The sequence below is a fragment of the Balaenoptera physalus genome, assembly GCF_965194825.1.
Source record: "Balaenoptera physalus genome assembly, chromosome: 15".
Lineage (NCBI taxonomy): Eukaryota > Metazoa > Chordata > Mammalia > Artiodactyla > Balaenopteridae > Balaenoptera > Balaenoptera physalus.
In genome coordinates this window covers 17781462-17803391 of record NC_138894.1, presented here as the reverse complement: position 1 = coordinate 17803391, position 21930 = coordinate 17781462, and the positions used below count along the sequence as shown (strand labels likewise).

General features: G+C 37.6%; 1 protein-coding gene across 1 annotated transcript in view; it reads left to right on the top strand.

Annotated features, from left to right (window-relative positions):
• DNAH6 (dynein axonemal heavy chain 6) overlaps positions 1–21930 on the top strand; it is a 293021-nt gene that overhangs the window by 69366 nt on the left and 201725 nt on the right. Inside the window, exons 12-16 of the mRNA XM_082425941.1 lie at positions 2778–2898; positions 6418–6569; positions 8297–8449; positions 12209–12460; positions 18925–19053. Of these exons, the coding sequence (XP_082282067.1) occupies positions 2778–2898; positions 6418–6569; positions 8297–8449; positions 12209–12460; positions 18925–19053 (807 nt within the window). The remainder of the gene's footprint in view (positions 1–2777; positions 2899–6417; positions 6570–8296; positions 8450–12208; positions 12461–18924; positions 19054–21930) is intronic.

The window sequence follows — 21930 nt, the reverse complement described above, 5'->3', positions numbered from 1 at the left end:
CAAATCAAAAGGAACCAAATCTCTTTGGAGAAATGGCTTATTCAAAACCTGGGGCAGGGAAAGTACAAGAGCAGCCCAGAGCATATTGTTGAACCAAAAAAAAAGAAGGTGTCTAAGGAGTAATGGCGACATGCAGAAAAATTTTAAAAGCCAACTTGAAGGGTCTCCCTGGTACAATTTGACCATTAAAATAAGTAATGATTATAACAGTCTTTGAATAAAATGAGAATACATGAGTCCATTTTGAGAATGAATGAATGGAAAGCTCTTCCTTACAGTAAAATGCCAACTAGTAAACGTAGAAGGAAAACATAAAGAAAAATCACCGCTATAGAAATAGGCAAGAATCTCTAATTCATACTAAAACGAGTATGCAAAGATATGATGAGGAAAAGGATATTGTCTCAAAGCGTTTCTGCATAGAATATTTATTGATTTAAGGAGAGAAAATAGTAAGTTTGCAGTAATGAAACCTCACAGACACAACCTTAAGTAACATGTTAACATCACCAGTAATGGGACAAATCAACATTCTGTGCCTTTTGATACTATTCACAGAGAACATACATCACTTATGTAGTATTATTGCCAAAAATGTATAACTGAATGTAAGCATTAGGAAGTATAACATACACACACAGGAGATACTTTTCAAAAATGTTAAAGGTCACAAAAGACAAAGATTGAGAAATTGTTCAGATTAAAGGACACTGCAGAGATGTGACAAGATACAATACAAGAAATACAATATGATACAAGATACAAGATACAATACATGATCCTGGATAGGATAGTGGACCAGGAAAAAATGGTTTTTTATTTTGTTATGAAAGACATTATTGGGACAAATGGCCAAATTTGTATAAGATCTGTAATTGATAATAGTATTAATATCAATGCTAATTTCCTGATTTAGGTCATTATACTATGGTTCTATAAGAAAATATCCTTGTGTTTATTAAATAAACCCTGAAATATTTAGGGGTAAAAATGTCTGTGTCTGCAACTTTCTTCCAAATGATTCAGGGTAAAATAATATATAGAGAGAAAGAGAATGATAAAACAAATGTGATATATTGTTAAAATTTAAGGAATTTCAGTGGTGATATATGGAATTCTTTGTACTATTCCAGCAAACTTCCTGTGAGGTTTAAAATCATATTTTGAACATGTTGGTGGAGCTTTCCATTTACAGGCCTCCCGTTGTGTTTCTAATGCCTTCATGATCATGTATCAGAGACTATTAAATCTGCTCAAAGGAGATATACATTTTTTTTTTTGCTGTGGGGAAAAGGATGTTCTTTTTTATTATGAATTTTTATTGGAGTATAGTTGCTTTACAACATTGTGTTATTTTCTGCTATACAGCAAAGTGAATCAGTTATATGTATACATATATCCATGCTTTTTTAGATTTCCTTCGCATTTAGGTCACCCCAGAGCACTGAGTAGAGTTCCCTGTGCTATGCAGTAGGTTCTCATTAGTTATCTATTTTATACATAGTACTGTACATATGTCAGTCCCAATCTTCCAATTCATCCCACTGCCCCTTCCCCCCTTGGTAACCATAAGTTTGTTGTCTATATCTGTGACTCTATGTCTGCTTTGCACATAAGTTCATCTCTACCATTTTTCTAGATTCCACATATAAGCAATAGTATATGATATTTGTTTTTCTTTTTCTGATTTACTTCACTCTGTATGACAGTCTCTAGGTCCATCCATGTCTCTGCAAATGGCACTATTTCATTCCTTTTTATGGCTCAGTAATATTCCATTGTATATATGTAGCACATCTTCTCAAAGGAGATATACTTTGACATAGTTTCTTCCCCTCAATTTTTAATGTAAAGAAATAAACAGCAGAAACATTCTGGAAGATTACATAAGAACCTATTAAAAGGAAATAAATGAACAAATAACTAAGCCATCCAGGGTGTGTGCTATTGTTTGTAATGAAACTTTCTACTGTTACCCACTATCCCTAAAGCAAGAGTCTGAATCCGTAAAGCAATACCCTAGCACTGATGTGTTGGGAATGAGCAATTCCATTGATCATCTCTAGTTTTCCTTGGGACAAATTGCAGTCATTTGCAAGAAGTCTCGGTAGGAAATGTAAGGGAAGGCAATTGAGTGTAGCCAGGGAATAATGGACCAGGACCAACAACAAACTGATCCTAACTGCTGTTCATAGGCATTGAACTATGATAACATGTATTGACATGGGTATTGTAGGAAAAACTTTGTGGGGAAGTGGAGGTTGGAGCCAAGGTTAAGTGAGGGGAGGGAAAGGATTTTATTAGGGCAAATTATGAAGACATTTTGGAATAGGAGACTTGCCAGCACAGAGAACTTAATAATGAGATTAGGCAAGTAATTTTGCAAATATGCTAAATGGTTTTGCCTTTGCTCAAAAACACTAACCAAGATATAAAATTTGCAGTTTGGAAAATAAATAGACATTGTCTCTTGCCATATATTTACTAGTGATGTATAAGTTCACCATGAAGCTAAAAAAATTTCAGGTGTGCTTCCTTTCAATCATAAGGAACAATTCTTTGAAAGTCAGACTTGAAGGTGTATTTTTTTTTTCAGTTTTATAAGAGAATCCATTAATTGCTTCTTGTCATCCAGGATGGTATCTTTCCTCACTTAGGTATCCTCAGGTCAAAGCATTGTGTTGGGCACAGAGAAGGCATCTGTGTTTGTTCAGTTTTATTGAATTGAATTCTGCTCAGGAAAAATACAGTTGTGTCTGTTTTTTTATAACATTTAGGAAACCATACAGGCAGCATTTGAATCTGCTCAATTATATGCAGCTACGTTTGAAAAGTTTCAGATATTCTTCAAGGAAAATGAAAGTCTTGATTTACAAGCTCTTAAACTTCAAGAACCTGGTAAGTTTTCCATTTGTCCTTACTAATTATGTTTGACAGGTATATCAAGGTTTATCATTGTCTACATTTCTGTTTGGTGGTGTATGGTGACAGAAATGGTAGCTCCAAAGAGTTGGCCTGACAAAATGAAACAGTTTATTCATTTCTAGATTATTTACTGTAGAACCACTTTTTTTTCTTTAGTTTTACTGTTACTGTTTTATTTCAGAATATTATGAGAAGGAATTCCTCCCCAAAAGCTTATCTTTTAGTATCAAGTTGTACCAGTGCTAAGGTTATATAACCTTTACATGGGAAGGAGTCAAAAGGAATGTTTACCTCTCAGATTCCTTTAAAAAATGTTTACATAGTGTAACATGTGTCTCAGGAATTCAAGTTACTCTATTTCTGTGGCCATATTGCAACCTGGTGGGTATGAATCCACAACTCTTAGTCATGAAATCAGATCCGAAGGGAAATTATTTTATTAAACTCGTTATCTTCAACAAAAGGAAATAAAATACAATACCCAAGTGAAATTTCAGGCAAGAAAGTTCCCAAATGTTTACAAAAATTAAGTATATATTATTCATTATTACCATTTAAAAATGTGAAGCATATCATTCATATTCTTTTTTTATTTCATGAACTGGCTTTATTCCTTTATTTTCTTATGCACAAAAATGATTACTCTGATACTTTGCCTCACAAAGCAACACTGATTTTTTCTGTAAATTTTAATGTTTTTGTTTCAACCCATTCTTTTTATTATGCTGAAGTATTTTAAAGTAAATTAGACATGCCATCCCTAAATGAAATATTTCAATATTCATCTTTAAAAAACATGTTCCTACAGAACCAAATTAATATTATCACACCTAATAAAAAAACCAACAATTCCTTAATATCAACATTTAGCCCCTATTCAGAATCCCCCAAATAAAGCAGTTTGCAGCTAGTTTGACCCAGAATCTAGTCCAAGAGCAGGCACTATATTCACTTGTTATGTCCCTTAAGTTTTTAAAATCTGAAACAGACCCTTTTTTCCAAGACACTGACTTGCTCAAGAAACCGAAGTGGGGTCTTACTTCAGAAAACAAAATTAGACAAGTCCATTTCTACTGTTCTTCACCAACACCATCACACTGAGACTTACTGTGTGTTGAACTGAAGGGAACTGACAGGGACACAATGGCACCAGGGTGGCAGTAAGGTGTGAAACCTGGCATTTCAGCACATGGAGTAGGCCTAATCCAAATAACCAGTTCTAATCCCCTAGATCTTCTACTCATAACCTTGAGCCAAGGCCTCCTAGTATCCTGTTACCATGTTCCTCACATTGGATAACTTTACTCCCTCACCAACCACCCATCTGGATGAGGCCACCAAGCTCCCAGGTTGCCCTTCTTCTAGTCCTGCCTTGGCTTGTCAATTCTATCCCAATCCTGGAACCAGGGTCTCATAGGTATTAGCTGTTTGTTTTCTGGGACTCTGGAGTACATTGGTCTGGACTCCTAAACGTTGTGTTCCTCCTCTTTTAGGAACTCTCTGATACTTCCTAAACCTTGAACCCAACTGTTAGCCAGAGGTTAATAGAATGTAGCTTTGCCCCTTGGATACCATGCCTTGCCTGTTGTCGTATTCCCTCAAACTGTTCTAACACTGCCTAGCACGTATTATAGACACTTACACTTAACAAATGTCTGTTTAACCAATCTTTTAGCCACACTGACCTCTGTCTAGCCCCAGAAGACGATCAGGGGGCAAACTCTGGCTTCCTGAACTAATCAGCCATATCTCACCCCTGAATTTCTATAAATGTCAGTGTTTACTAATAATTTCTGTACTTCCTGAGCACTTAGGATAGATACTGTGCTAAGTGATTTTCAGGCATCTCATCTAATCCTCATAATTCTATGAGGCGAGTATTCTCATTTTACAAATAAGGAAATGAAAATATATAGAGATAAGGTAACTTCAAGTTTACACAGCTATTTAGTGGTTTAGAAATCGTTTTCTCTGACTTGAAAGTTTGTGTGCTTAACTATTGTACAAACTGCCTCTCCTCTAGCTCATAAAGAGAGAACTCTTCTATCAGCTTTACTCTTTTGTTTCCCTTTGAACACGGCTATATATGACCATGGCCAAGTCATTTAACCTCGAATGATCTAAATTTCTTCATGTATAAAACTAAAGTATTGGACCAAATTGGTGTTTCCCAAGCTAGTATTCCTTGAACCACTATTCTGAAGGATATTACATGATATCATGAAAAATGAAAAAGACTCTGTGTTCAAATAAGTTTGGAAAATACTTGACCAAACAACATTATACAGGTTTCCTTACCAGAAGTCTTCTCAGATAATTTGATATATTTATTTTGTCAGTTCTCAAAAATAGACACATCAAAACCTTCTGAAATGAGTAGGACAGATAATTGTCATCCCTTTTTTGTATCATGAGGAAGCCGAAGCTCAGAAAGATCAACTAACTTACCCAAAGCCACAGGTGGGTTAAAGACTTGAGCCTAGGTCTTCTAACACTTTGTCTGATATGTTCTTTTTTAAAAAAATATATATTTTATTTTATTTATTTATTTGGTTGCACCGGGTCTTAGTTGTGGCTCGTGGGCTCTTTAGCTGTGGCATGTGAACTCTTAGTTGCCACATACATTTGGGATCTAGTTCCCTGACCAGGGATTGAACCCAGGCCCCCTGCATTGGGAGCGAGGAGTCTTAACCCCTGAGCCACCAGGGAAGTCCCTGATGTGTTCTTTATACTGTGTCAAACTCTCCCTTGTATCCAGGAGAGAAGATGATATGAGTAAAGGCAAGAATCAACACCCTTTTCTCTTTGGGATGGTAGAGGGGAGGGTTAGAGAAGGAAAACAGGAAGCAGTAAGGAAATCAATCTGACTCAAGCAGAGAGAGTAATTGGAAATAAAGTTAACTAAATATTTAAAGGCCGAGAGGTACAGGATTTTGAAAGATGAGTAGAGTAGTTTAGTATTATATGTGTATTAGTAAGAGCTGTTTTTGACCAAGAGTATGATAAAAGTGTATTCAAGATAATCAGGCTTCCACTGGTTTGGAAAAGGGAGAAAATGGCAATGGGAATATTATCAAAATTCAACTACAATATATGGTGGACACAAATTGACAAAGCCTCAGCCTCAATGAATGCTTACGTTGAGGTACCATGTGGGAGAACACTTAGATTAAGCCAACTTCAAACCAACCTGACTCTAGAATCTAATCCGTTCTAAACCAGATCCTCTAATGCAATTACAAGTTATTTTCATGTGCCATTCTTAACAGGAGCCAGAGAATATATTTACATTATTAAATATTAGTTTCAAGAAGAAAATATAAAGCATTATGAATTAACATTTTAAAGTTACACAAGGTCCTCTACATATGGATAAAAGATTATATATATGTATGTAAATTTATTAATGCAATGATTTTTAATATATCTTTATAATGATCCTTTAAAATCTAATACATGTGTTTTATGCTTTATATGAATTATTTTACCTAGATGTTAAGTTCTTTAGTGAGCAACTGGAAAAATATCACAGACAGCACAAGGACGCAGTAGCTCTAAGACGCACCAGGAATGTAGGATTGCTGCTCATTGACACTAAGCAACTAAAAGAAAAACTAATTCCATCACCTTTGCGATGCTTGGAGGTAACTATGAACTAAGAAAATTTTAAATTATGGTCTCTACAACTATTTTATGATTTTTCTCTTGCAGATAACCTATCTTTATTTTCCAGTATTGCAAATATTTAAAATTAACATTAGTCTATTGTGCATCCTTAATTTCTAGGAAAAGTCCCATATTCTTCTTTCTGTCCCAAGCACAGTCAGCTTTCAGGTGAGGAGACAGCAGCCCTCAGACTAGCCTCTTACATCCATTCCTTTTTCCTTTGTTGGAGCATTTCAAGACTTCCTACAGAAGAGACACCACTGTAACAGCTCAGGATCCTAGTGGGAATGCTGGTTGATTCTAGGATACTGAGATCAAGTTTAGGAGATCATTTCCTGCTCTGAAACTGTCCCTAAAGATCTGATTATATTTTGGTGAGTTGTAGAGCTGAGGAAATTTGATTGCTTCTGCAATAACTTTCAGGTCTTCCTTTAGAGTCATATATACTATCAAATACCTCCAGAGAGACAATGGTGTAGAACAGAGATTGTCAAACTACAACCCACAGGACCAGTCCAGCCTGCCACCTGTTGTGTACATACGGTTTTACTAGAACATGCCCATGACAGTTGGCTTATGTATTGCCTATGGTTGCTTTCTCACTACAAGGGCAGAGCTGAGTAGTTTTGACAGAGACCATATGTCCTGAAAATCTAAAATATTTACTATTTGGCCCTTATAGAAAACTTCTGCTGACCCCTGGTGCAGATGAAAGAAGACAGAGCCCTGTCTAAAAGGCTGCAGGCCTGAGTGCTAGTATCTATTCTGTCACTAATTCGTTGTATGACATTGGGCTTTCTTCTAGAGCTTTGCTGCTTCATCTGTGGCAAAAGAAAAAATATATAGAATTCAATTTCAGCAAACATTTCTGAGCACTATGAGCACTACTATATACTTATATACTTATATATATATATAAGCCAAAGAACACTCAACTCAAACTGGCTTCAGCAATCAGAAAATGTATGGGCTATGCATCTAAAAAGTCCAGAGGGCGGATGGCCATCAGGGAGGTGTGATCTAGTGACTCAGTAGTGTTACTGAGGACCTGATTCTTTTCATTCTCTATACCAAGCCTTCTGATGTGCCAGCTTCAACCTAAAGCTCACATGCCTTCACATTTCTCAAATGGCTGTCAAAAGCTCCATAGGCTAATTATTTCCTTGTTCATGTCCAGAGAGAGAGAACATGAGAGATCTCTCAGTCTTAAACAAAAGTCTTGTGTTTCTACTTAATTGGATCAGCTAAGGTCAGAGGTTCGCCCTAATCCGATCACATTAGCCAAAGGAAGCCATGTTCATATTTGCTTTATGACCGATCAGACTCCGTCTTTGTTTCTAAAGGGGAGATCAGTTTCCTCCAAACCACATTACTACCACCCAACAGGAAAGAAGTGGAGTTGATGCTGAGGAGGGCACCACAATGTTCACTATACAGGGCAAAGTAGCAGAAAGGGCACTTACAAAAGATCAGAGCATTTAGGCAAACTTTTTAATAAGTTGTGCAATCCAGCTTGTTCTAGAAATTATCTTCAAAACTAGCCCTTCCTATTGGTTCAATGTGAAAAAAACCAGACCCTTCATGTATACTGCTGCTTCCAATACCTGCCGACGTAACAGCCATTCAATTAGAATTTATCTAAAATATATAATAAAATGGAAATACTCAAGTAGTAATGATTCACAGTTCCTTTTTTCTTTCCTAGGTGCTAAATTATATGCTTCCTCGTCTAAGCAAGAAAAAAGTGGATGCCCTTGTCTCTGAGGCACAAGATGCAGAATATAAACTTGAATTTGTCCCAACTACCACCATAGAATATGTTAACAACTTAGTATTTCTTGATGAAATTCAGGAAAGGGTGAGTTGATTCTTACATAACTCACTATTCCAGATATTGTGGTGAGTAAGGAAGGCAAGTAAGAGAAATTGAGGGACTGAAGTTCAGGAAACAGTGTCAGAATATCAAAAACACTTTCAGGCAAAGTAAGTATATGCCTTACATCACAGTAGTAATGACAGCTAACATTGATCAAACTCGTACTACTAGCCGGGAATGCACTACATTTTCTACATACATTACATTTTTGATCCTTGCAAAAACTTAAGAAGTATAAAGAATTTTTATTCTCATTCTGCAGATGAGGAAACAGGGACCAAACTAGGTTATGCTGTCCAAGATCACAGAGCTTTTTGTAGTGGAGCCGGAATTTACACTTGGGTCTCTGACCGCAAAGCCAATGCTCTCAACCCCAGTTTATTGCAATTCTTATTTGTGATAGATGATAATAGAATTGTAAACTTGATATTAGTCATAATGGAAGTCTTGATCCTACTTAACCTATATTTGCATAATAGTCAGGAACCTTCCAATTAGGAATAAAAGAAACCCAACTTTAGCTTAAACAGGAAGGCGGGACGGGGAGACAACAGCAGATACGGGGACTCAAGTAACACAAATGCTGGGGTCCGCTCTCTCCCTCCCTCCCTCTCTCTCTCTGTCTCTCTCTCATACACACACACACACACACACACACACACACAGACACACACACACACTCACTCCTTTGTCTCCCTTATTTCTCTCTCTCCGGAAACTTGGTTTCCTCCTCCCATCTTTCCCCTGTGGCACGCACTCTAGCATTTAGTTTCAATAGTCAGGTTTTTCAGTCACACCAGTTGGCATTTAAAATAGAGTTAAATCATTTTCTTAAATATCTGGAAATTGAAGACATATTACCAATTTTAAAAATACAAACTGAAATGTGAAATAAGTCATTAACAACTGGATAATCTGTTGGATAATGTTATATATTGTTAACAGAATTAATAGTAAAGGCTATTTCATGTACCTATAAAAGTAAAAATTTTGTTTCTCATTTCAAGAAACAACATCTTCTCAAATGTGATGATCTCAAGATGATTGTGGTTTTCCCTCAAGTCTACTTATACATCATCCCAGGAGACTAAAGATGCTCAGCATTTATTATTATCTGCAGTCAGAAAGACTCTTTGTCAAATAACCAAAACCCAGTTGAGGTTTTGTCCTACCTTAGGACAAAACGTGGACCCTATTTAAGGAGGAAGGAATATTCCATGGGACACACCCCACCCACACCCACACCAAGAATGTGACTAGGCTTAGGAACTTACCAGAGCCAGGAATAAGAAGGCTGTGGGAAACCCAGGTGGTCCTCTCTCCACCTCTCCTCTCTGCATCTGTCTGATGGTCTGCTTTGCTCCTTTACCTCTGCAAACACGTTGCTCCTACTCCTTCATCCTCAGCAGCAAACGTGGCCACCAGCACCTCCCAGGTCATATGTTGCAAGTCTAGCCAGCCACCGAGAGAGACAATCTCTCTCCTCTGATATCAATTCTAAATGTTTAATGAATGGATTCAGCCCCCACCCCTACCCTGATCCTGTTGTATAAACTATGGAAGGAAGGATCATGTAGCAGGGGGTAGACCTCTCTCTCTCTGGTTCCAGAACAGGAGAGTCGATGTGCCATGCAGAAACCCAGGCTGTGTCCCGTCTCCATAAGGTTGTCTGTGCATGGCTGGGTGGTGTGTTGGGGAAGCAGCCTCTCTTAGGAAAATGCTCTGCACACACAGACAGCTTTTCTTTGGAACCTCATCCATTAGTTCCAAAAAAGTTGTAAGCACTCACTTAGCAGGATGCAAGGATGACAACAATGAGTAAACCTGCTTTCAGGGACCTCAGAGTCTAGAATGACAGCAGATAACTCTTATACAATGGATATAGGTACAAGATACTGTTGTGGGCAGAGTGGTGGTGGAGCAGAGGGAGGGTGCAGTCATTCCTATGAGTTACAGAAGGCTTTGCGGAGGTTGGGGCATTTAAGCTTTGTCCTAAAGTCCATCTATTCAGGTAGGCATTCCAGAAAGAGGGAAATTTGCATGCACAGACGTGAGGCAACGTGGCAAGAATAGGATATGGCAGTTGGTGTGCTATGTAGAAGGGGTGTTTGGTGGAGAAAGCTGGTGAACCATAGCTAAAGCAGTATTTCCAAGGATGGGAGAGAAGGAATGGATTCTAGCGATATTAAGTAAGTAGAATTGAAAGGACTTAGTGGGCAACTGAATGAGGGGACAACAAAAGAAATTTGAGATAACTCTTAGATACCCTTTTACAGTGAATGGGTAGACCACCAGCCAGCATAGGTAGGGCAGGCCACATAATCACTGTCTGACCAGACATTTTTGAGAGTGAAAGAGGCACCATTAATCATCATGCCAGGACAATACCTTGGTATAAACCAAGACACTCCCAGAGAAAACAGGACATATGCTTACTCCACGAACCAGAAATCCAGGAAGGTGAGCAGATTTTGGTTGTCAGACTTAGTTCTATTTGTAACTTATTGAAGATGTTAGACACTTCTGGTTGAAAATAACAAAAACTCACATAGTTAGCTTGGAAAAATGGGAAGATTTATTGTAAGTTTGCAGGGATATCTTTTGGAATCCAAAGGTATGGATAGAGCCTAGCCTTTAAAAAGGGCAGGAACTAGGGACTAGAGCAGCATAGGGAAACCAAAAAGACCTCTCTTTCCATCTCGCATCTCTGCTCCTCTCTAGAACAGTGGTTCTCAGAGGGTGTTCCCCACACCAGCTGCATCAGTATCACTGGGGAACTTGCATATTCTCAGGCCCCACCCTGGACCTTCTGAATCAGAAACTCTTGGGAGGGGTTCAACAATCTGTGTTTTACCAAGCTTGCCAGGGCGATTGGGATGCAGCTAAAGGTTGAGAACCATCTCTCTAAAGCCTCTCTGCAGTTTTCATTTCCTGTTTAGGACCTGCTTTGTTACCCCATGGAAGCAAATAGCCTCTGCCAACAGCTACAGTCTAACTCTTCCCAAGTTCAAGAGAGAGATCAGACTGAGCTGGTTTCACTAGGTCCCAATTTGACTCTCCCTGGTTCAGCTTGTGGCCAGGAGGTGGGTCAAGTTGTAGAACATGGATACTCCCTCTATAACCTTGTGGCAGAGGGGCAGGGAGGAGGGTTCCCCCCAAACTGGGGAGTCCTTGCCAAAAATTTAGTAAAGGCACTGTCCACTGAAGGTAGGGCATCAAAGCAAAGATGTTTAGTAGTCAGTAATAAAGGTTTTAAAAGCCTTTATTAAAGGGTAGTGTGAGTCTCACCATAGATCAGGGTTCTGAATCTATAGGTACATGGTCCACACACCTCAGGGGCTGCCCTGGGACAGTCACTGCTCAACACACAGGCCTGGAATCTCAGATGTTACAGCTGGGCATCCTCAGAGCACCTGTTGTCTCTGAAAACTTTAAATATTGGCACTGTTTAATCTACTAGAGAACAAAACAGAGAGAGAAAACTAAATACTTATAACAGTAATGCTAACTATGCTCAGCTCTGAGAAACTTACCTCCTGGGCCTTATTACCTGCCTCGTAGCAATGACTGTATTTGCCACCCAGCAGGCTCCAGCCAGTTTGATCTGCATTAAACGCACCCCTCTGTGTGCTGGCTCTTCACAGCGTGATGTTTACAATGCACAGCAGCTGTCTCCTATCAGACAATCTTAACGGGTATAACAGGACTCTGATTTAACCAGCAACCAATGTTTATGTTTAGATTGAAAGCCTTGAAGATGAAGGGAATGTAGTGGTTCAGATGTACAAGCTGATTGAACAATATCAGGTTCCCACACCTCCCGAAGACTTTGCTGTTTTTGTAACTATGAAGCCATCCATTGTTGCTGTTCGGAATGCCATTGATAAATCCGTGGGTGACAGAGAAACAAGCGTTAAGCAATTTTGTCTGCATTTGGGCAGAGACCTTGAGGATCTAAGCAATGAAGTGAATGAAATAAAGCTGCTAGCACAGGTAAGCTGAAGCAGGGTTTTAAAATCTGTGTAAAGGCTATTACATTTTAATAAACCATTTAGAAAGCATATTTCAATTTAATCTGGTTTAACTTTTTTTTTATGGCTTTTTAATTCTCTGAGCTGCTATTGAAAATTGAAAGTGGTTCTGAACCTCTCTTAGGTACTGAATAAATTCTAGGCCATTGCAACTAAAGCATGTATGCAATAGTGAATTCTCTTTCTCCTGGCTTCTATTTATTATTATGAAATGAGTGTTTTTATAACCTGTTAGCATATTTTATAGTTATTGTCACAATTTTAGAGTTTGCTTAACCACATATTAGAAAATTCCCCCTTAGAAAGAGGTACAGTATAAATTGATAAATGATAAAGAAGAATGTTTGATTAACTTGTGCCAATTTTCCTATACAAAAGATGCAAGAGGAATTATTTTAAGAACTTAGACTAGACATCCAGATGATTTTTTTCTTTTTTTTTAATTTTTAAATTTTAATTTATTTATTTTTTATACAGCAGGTTCTTATTAGTTATCTATTTTATACATATTAGTGTATACATGTCAATCCCAATCTCCCAATTAATCCCACCACCCCCCCACCAATTTCCCCCTTGGTGTCCATACGTTTGTTCTCTACATCTGTGTCTCTATTTCTGCCTTGCAAACCAGTTCATCTGTACCATTTTTCTAGATTCCACATAAATGTGTTAATATTCGCTATTTGTTTTTCTCTTTCTGACTTACTTCACTCTATATGACAATCTCTATGTCCATCCACACCTCTACAAATGACCCAGTTTTGTTCCTTTTTATGGCTGAGTAATATTCCATTGTATATATGTACCACATCTTCTTTATCCATTTGTCTGTCGATGGGCATTTAGGTTGCTTCCATGACCTGGCTATTGTAAATAGTGTTACAATGAACATTAGGGTTCATGTGTCTTTTGGAATTATGGTTTTCTCTGGGCATATGCCCAGTAGTGGGTTGCTGGGTCATATGGTGATTCTATTTTTAATTTTTTAAGGAACCTCCATACTGTTCTCCATAATGGCTACATCAATTTACATTCCCACCAAGAGTGCAAGAGGGTTCCCTTTTCTCCATACCCTCTCCAGCATTCGTTGTTTGTAGATTTTCTGATGATTCCCATTCTAACCAGTGTGAGGTGATACCTCATTGTAATTTTGATTTGCATTTCTCTAATAATTAGTGATGTTGAGCATCTTTTCATGTGCCTCTTGACCATCTGTATGTCTTCTTTGGAGAGATGTCTATTTAGATCTTCTGCCCATTTTTTAATTGGGTTGTCTGTTTTTTTAATATTGAGCTGCGTGAGCTGTTTATATAATTTGGAGATTAATCCTTTGTCTGTTGCTTTGTTTGCAAATATTTTCTCCCATTCTGAGTGTTATCTTTTCATCTTGTTTATAGTTTCCTTTGCTGTGCAAAAGCTTTTAAGTTTAATTAGGTCCCATTTCTTTATTTTTGTTTTTATTTCCATTACTCTAGGAGGTGGGTCAAAAAAGATCTTGCTGTGATTTATGTCAAAGAGTGTTCTTCCTATGTTTTTTTCTAAGAGTTTTATAGTGCCCAGTCTTACATTTAGGTCTCTAATCAATTTTGAGTTTATTTTTGTGTATGGTGTTAGGGAATGTTCTAATTTCATTCTTTTACATGTAGCTGTCCAGTTTTCCCAGCAACACTTATTGAAGAGATGGTCTTTTCTCCATTGTATATCCTTGCCTCCTTTGTCATAGATTAGTTGACCATAGATGCGTGGGTTTATCTCTGGGCTTTCTATCCTGTTCCATTGGTCTATATTTCTGTTTTTGTGCCAGTACCATATTGTCTTGATTACCGTATCTTTGTAGTATAGTCTGAAGTCCTCTAGCTCCTTTTTTTGCCCTCAAGATTGCTTTGGCTATTCAGGGTCTTTTGTGTCTCCATACAAATTTTAAGATTTTTTTGTTCTGTGAAAAATGCCATTGGTAGTTTGATAGGGATTACATTGAATCTGTAGATTGCTTTGGGTAGTACAGTCATTTTCATAATATTGATTCTTCCAATCCAAGAACATGGTATATCTCTCCATCTGTTTGTGTCATCTTTGATTTCTTTCATCAGTGTCATATAGTTTTCTGAGTACAGGTCTTGATCTCCTTAGGTAGGTTTATCCTTAGGTATTTTATTCTTTTTGTTGCAATGGTGAATGGGATTGTTTCCTTAATTTCTCTTTCTGATCTTTCATTGTTAGTGTATAGGAATGCAAGAGATTTCTGTGCATTAATTTGGTATCCTGCATCTTTACTAAATTCATTGATTAGCTCTAGTAGTTTTCTGGTGGCATCTTTAGGATTATCTATGTATAGTATCATGTTATCTACAAACAGTGATAGTTTTACTTTTACTTTTCCAATTTGTATTCCGTTTTTTTTCTTTTTCTTCTCTGATTGCCGTGGCTAGGAATTCCAAAACTGTCTTGAATAATAATGGCAACAGTGGACACCCTTGTCTTGGTCCTGATCCTAGAGGAAATGCTTTCACTTTTTCACCATTGAGAATGATGTTTGCTGTGGGTTTGTCGTATATGGCCTTTATTATGTTGAGGTAGGTTCCCTCTGTGCCCACTTTCTGGAGAGTTTTTATCATACATGGGTGTTGAATTTTGTCAAAAGCTTTTTCTACATCTATTGAGATGATCATATGGTTTTTATTCTTCAGTCTGTTAATATGGTGTATCACATCGATTGATTTCCATATATTGAAGAATCCTTGCATCCCTGAGATAAATCCCACTTGATCATGGTGTATGATCCTTTTAATGTGTTGTTGGATTCTGTTTGCTAGTATTTTGTTGAGGATTTTTGCATCTATATTCGTCAGTGATATTGGTCTGTAATTTTTCTTTTTTTCTAGAATCTGTGTCTGGTTTTTGTGTCAGGGTGATGGTGGCCTCATAGAATGAGTTTGGGAGTGTTCCTTCCTCTGCAATTTTTTGGAAGAGTTTGAGAAGGATGGGTGTTAGCTCTTCTCTAAATGTTTGATAGAATTCACCTGTGAAGCCATCTGGTCCTGGACTTTTGTTTGTTGGAAGATTTTTAATCACAGTGTCAATTTCATTACGTGTGATTGGTCTGTTCATATTTTCTATTTCTTCCTGGTTCAGTCTTGGAAGCTTATACCTTTCTAAGAATTTGTCCATTTCTTCCAGGTTGTCCATTTTATTGGCATAGAGTTCCTTGTAGTAGTCTCTTAGGATGCTTTGTATTTCTGCGGTGTCTGTTGTAACGTCTCCTTTTTCATTTCTAATTTTATTGATTTGAGTCCTCTCCCTCTTTTTCTTGATGAGTCTGGGTAAAGGTTTATCAATTTTGTTTATCTTCTCAATGAAGCAGCTTTTAGTTTTATTGATCTTTGTTATTGTTTTCTTTGTTTCTATTTCATTTATTTCTGCTCTGATCTTTATGATTTCTTTCCTTCTACTAATTTTGAGTTTTGTTTGTTTTTCTTTCTCTAGTTCCTTTAGGTGTAAGGTTAGACTGTTTATTTGAGATTTTTCTTGTTTCTTGAGGTAGGAATGTACTGCTACAAACTTCCCTCTTAGACCTGCTTTTGCTGCATTCCATAGGTTTTAGATTGTCACGTTTTCGTTGTCATTTGTCTCTAGGTATTTTTTGATTTCCTCTTTGATTTCTTCAGTGATCTCTTGGTTATTTAGTAGTGTATCATTTAGTCTCCATGTGTTTGTGTTTTTTACGTGTTTTTCCTGTAATTGATTTCTAATCTCATAGCGTTGTGGTTGTAAAAGATGCTTGATATGATTTCAGTTTTCTTAAATTTACCAAGGCTTGATTTGTGACCCAAGATGTGATCTATCCTGGAGAATGTTCCATGAGTGCTTGAGAAAAAATTGTATTCTGTTGTTTTTGGATGGAATGTCCTATAAATATCAATTAAGTCCATTTTGTTTAATGTGTCATTTAAAGCTTGTGTTTCCTTATTTATTTTCATTTTGGATGATTTTTCCATTGGTGAAAGTGGGGTGTTAAAGCCCCCTATTATTATTGTGCTACTATCGATTTCCCCTGTTATGGCTGTTAGCGTTTGCCTTATGTATTGAGATACTCCTATGTTGGCTGCATAAATATTTACAATTGTTATATCTTCTTCTTGGATTGATCCCTTGATCATTATGTAGTGTTCTTCCTTGTTTCTTATAATAGTCTTTATTTTAAAGTCTATTTTGTCTGATATGAGAATTGCTACCCCAGCTTTCTTTTGATTTCCATTTGCATGGAATATCTTTTTCCATCCCCTCACTTTCAGTCTGTATGTGTCCCTAGGTCTGAAGTGGGTCTGTTGTAGACAGCATATATATGGGTCTTGTTTTTGTATCCATTCAGTGAGCCTGTGACTTTTGGTTGGAACATTTAATCCATTCACATTTAAGGAGATTATCGATATGTATGTTCCTATTACCATTTTTCTTAATAGAGAAGTTTCTTTACCATTTGTTGTAGAGCTGGTTTGGTGATGCTGAATTCTTTTAGCTTTTGTTTGTCTCTAAAGCTTTTGATTTCTCCAGCGATTCTGAATGAGATCCTTGCCAGTTAGAGTAATCTTGGTTGTAGGTTCTTCCCTTTCACTTCTTTAAACATATCATGCCTCTCCCTTCTGGCTTGTAGAGTTTCTGCTAAGAAATCCACTGTTAACCTTATGGGAATTCCCCTGTATGTTATTTGTCATTTTTCCCTTGTGTCTTTTAATAATTTTTCTCTGTCTTTAATTTTTGTCAATTTGATTACTATGTGTCTCGGCATGTTTCTCCTTGGGTTTATCCTGCCTGGGACTCTCTGCACTTCCTGGACTTGGGTGGCTATTTCCTTTCCCATGTTAGGGAAGTTTTCAACTATAATCTCCTCAAATATTTTCTCGGGTCCTTACTCTCTCTCTTCTCCTTCTGGGACCCCTATACTGCGAATATTTTTGTTTTTAATGTTGTCCCAGAGGCCTCTTAGTCTGTCTTTATTTCTTTTCTTTTTTTTTTTCTTTCTTCTATTCCGCAGCAGTGAATTCCACCATTCTGTCTTCCAGGTCACATATCCGTTCTTCTGCCTCAGTTATTCCACTATTGATTCCTTCTAGTGTATTTTTCATTTCAGTTATTGTATTGTTCATCTCTGTTTGTTTGTTCTTTCATTCTTCTAAGTCTTTGTTAAACGTTTCTTTCATCTTCTCTATCTTTCCCTCCATTCTTTTTCTGAGGTCCTAGATCATTTTCACTATCATTATTCTGAATTCTTTTTCTGGAAGGTTGCCTATCTCCATTTCATTTAGTTGTTTTTCTGGGGTTTTATCTTGTTCCTTCATCTGGTACATATCCTCTGCCTTTTCATTTTGTCTGTCTTTCTGTGAATGTGGTTTTCGTTCCATAGGCTGCAGAATTGTAGTTCTTCTTGCTTCTGCTGTCTGCCCTCTGGTGGATGAGGCTATCTCTGTTTTTACTTTTGTATTGAAGTATTTTTGTATTTTGCACAGAGAAAGCTGTACATAACTGTAATAAGTGTACAACTCAGTGAGTTATCAGAAAGTGAACACATCCATGTGTCCACTGCTGAGGCCAAGAACTATTGCTATTGCTATCCTTAGTGTCTCCCCTAGTCACTACCCATCCTTCCTCTCCAAAGGCAGCCACTACCCTGAATTCTAAAGCCATAAATTGGTTTTGCCTGTTTATGAACTTCAATTAAATAGAATCATACCTTTATTGTAAATTGTAATCATTCCCTTTTTTTTTTTTTTTTGGCTGCATTGGGTCTTCATTGCTGCGTGCAGGCTTTCTCTAGTTTCAGCGAGCAGGGACTACTCTTCACTGTGGTGTGCAGGCTTCTCATTGTGGTGGCTTCTCTTGTTGAGGAGCATGGGTCCTAGGCACACAGGCTCAGTAGTTGTGGCCCATGGGCTTAGTTGCTCCGTGGCATGCGGGATCTTCCTGGACCAGGGATCAAACCTGTGTCCCCTGCATTGGCAGGCAGATTCTTAACCACTGAGCCACTAGGAAAGCCCCATAAATTGTAATCATTCCTTTATTGTAAAATGATAATTTTCCTTATATCATATTTTCTTCTTTCTTTTCCATATTGTATTCACCTCTCCTTACCTGAAGTCACATTAGCTGAAACAAATGTAATAAATGAAAACAGATGAGGGAAAATGTATTAGGTAGTCTTTAAAAGCAATATTATCCCCAAGCTACTTCTTTATACATTTCTGTAATTTTTACAATGTATATGCATTGCTTTAAATTCAAAAAAGCAATCATTTTAATATATTTTCTAAAAATTAGATTGAAAAGAGAATTAGAAGACATATTTTTTGAAAACGTTTATTAATTCATTTAATCTGATGGTATACATCAAAAAATAGGAACGAGTAATCAAAACCTATCTTAATTTTACAGGATCCACAGATTTTGGATATTAATGCTGACCAAGACAAAGTACATGTCATGTTGAATGATCTGCAGTCAGTTCTAGATGATCTTCAAAAACGTGCATTTCAATATAAATCCTATCAGAAGAATTTTAAGGTAATGACAGCTCTACACATCTGTTTCTAAAATATGTGCATAGAAATGGCATTGATGCATACGTATTTTCAATAATGTGACTGTAAATATTCAATGTTTGGACACCTATGTGCTAGTCACTGTGCTGGAACAATCTGAAATACAAAATATGACGTGTTCTCTGCCTTTGAAGTGTTTAAAGATTAGTACACATGTGAGATAAAATATCTTTCTCATTAAAAAGTAATTATGAATTATAGACAAACCCTCAGACCAGGGACTGTAGTTTCTATGTTAAAATGGATGTGAATTTTTAAATGTGGTCAATTAAAACCCCTCTATTCTTTCTTAAATAATATTCAAGTTTCTTTTACATTCATGTGTGTATTATGATTCCATCAATATTGCCTAATTTGCCCTGGTTTGATGTGCCAGTTTGATGAAAGAAGAGAATTTGGCTAAGCCAGGGCAAAGATGGATCCAAAAAGGGTAGGTATAAAAAGCTAAAAGATATGCCTCAAAAAAATGAAGAGAAATGAATGATAGATATAAGTGCTCTGAACAGCTATTAGAGAGACCAAAAAGAAAAGAAAATAGAAAAGATTCCTAGGATCAAAACCAGAGGGCCACCAGCAATGAGGGAAGGGTTAATCAGTTCCCCAAAAGTTTCAGAGGAGTGCATGGACCTCACATGGGGATGCACCTATCTCTTCCATAGCCCCAAATGGATGGCCAGAAAGTGGTCTGAGGGCTCTGAGTGTCCACTCCAGATCCCAGGGCTTGGTGGAGCAACCTGCAAAATAATGACCTGGCACTAGACAATGCAATTGGTACAATACTTGAGGCAGGAGGTTTGTGCATGAGAGAATTAGGGTTCAAAGTTTTTCCCATATTAGCTAACTGACCTGTAAGACAGGAAAGTATGCAGTAGGAAGGGAGCTGTGGCGGAAATATTGCTTGATAAAAGGCTATAACTAGGACTTCCCTGGTGGCGCAGTGGTTAAGAATCCGCCTGCCAATGCAGGGGACACGGGTTCGAGCCCTGGTCTGGGAAGATCCCACATGCCGTAGAGCAACTGGGCCCATGAACCACAACTACTGAGCCTGCGTGTCTGGAGCCTGTGCTTTGCAACAAGACAGGCCGCGATAGTGAGAGGCCTGCACACCGCGATGAAGAGTGGCCCCTGCTTGCCGCAACTAGAGAAAGCCCTCGCACAGAAACGAAGACCCAACACAGCCAAAATAAATAAATTAATTAATTTTTTTTAAAAATGGCTATAACTAACAGGTGGGCACTCTTGGGTCAGAAAGAATAGCATTGCTTGAGCCAGAGCCTTAAATAGAACTGTGTCTCCCTCCTTCCACGTTCCATATCTATACTTTACGATCCTTTAGGATCACCTCATATCAACCTTCCTCTGCAGCTCTCAGTCATTAGAAGGATAGGAGTGAAGGCCTAACTGGCCTAGGAAATCATCTCTAATTCTTAATGAAGTCAAGGCTAGATCCCTAATGTCAGGGTAATGCTAGCCTTGTAAAATGAGTTTGGAAGTGTTCCCACCTCTTCAATTTTTTTGGAAAAGTTTGCGAAATGTTGGCGTTAATTCTTTTTTCTCCCCCCAAATGTTTGGTAAAATTTACCAGTGAAGTCATCTGGTCCTGGGCTTTTCTGTGCTGGGAGGTTTTTGATTATTCATTCAATCTCCTTACTCCTTATTGGTCTGTTCAGATTTTCTATTTCTTCCTGATTCAGTCTTGGTGGGCAATATGTTTCTAGCAATTTATGCATTTCTTCAAAGGTATACAATTTATTGGCATATACTTATTCAGAGGAGTCTCTTATGATCATATGTATTTCTGAGATGTAAGGGTTTTTTTTAGCATTTTTATTGGAGTATAATTACTTTACAGTGGTATGTTAGTTTCTGCTGTAAAACAAAGTGAATCAGCTATACATATATCCCCATATCCCCTCCCTCTTGCCTCTCCCTCCCACGCTCCCTATCCCACCCCTCTAGGTAGACAAAAAGTACCGAGCTGATCTCCCTGTGCTATGTGGCTGCTTCCCACTAGCTATTTCTTTTACATTTGTTAGTGTATATATGTCCATGCCACTCTCTCACTTCGTCCCAGCTTATTCTTACCCCTCCCCGTGTCCACAAGTCCATTCTCTATGTCTGTGTCTTTATTCCTGTCTGCCCCTAGGTTCTTCAAAACCCCCCCTTTTTTTTTTTTTTTTTAGATTCCATATATATGTGTTAGCATATGGTATTTGTTTTTCTCTTTCTGACTTACTTCACTCTGTATGACAGACTCTAGGTCCATCCACCTCACTACAAATAACTCAATTTCATTTCTTTTTATGCCTGAGTAATATTCCATTGTATATATGTGTCACAACTTCTTTATCCATTCATCTGTCGAAGGACACTTAGGTTACTTCCATGTCATGGCTATTGTAAATAGAGCTGCAATGAACATTGTGGTACATGACTCTTTTTGAATTATGGTTTTCTCAGGGTATATGCCCAGTAGTCGCATTGCTGGGTCGTACAGTAGTTCTACTCTTAGATTTTAAGGAACCTCCATACTGTTCTCCATAGTGGCTGTATCAATTTACATTCCCACCAACAGTGCAAGAGGGTTCCCTTTTCTCCACACCTTCTCCAGCATTTATTTGTAGATTTTTGATGATGGCCATTCTGACCGGTGTGAGGTGATACCACACTGTAGTTTTGATTTGCATTTCTCTAATGATTACTGATGTTGAGCATCCTTTCATGTGTTTGTTGGCAATCTGTATATCTTCTTTGGAGAAATGTCTATTTAGGTCTTCTGCCCATTTTTGGATTGGGTTGTTTGTTTTTTGATATTGAGCTTCATGAATTGCTTGTATAT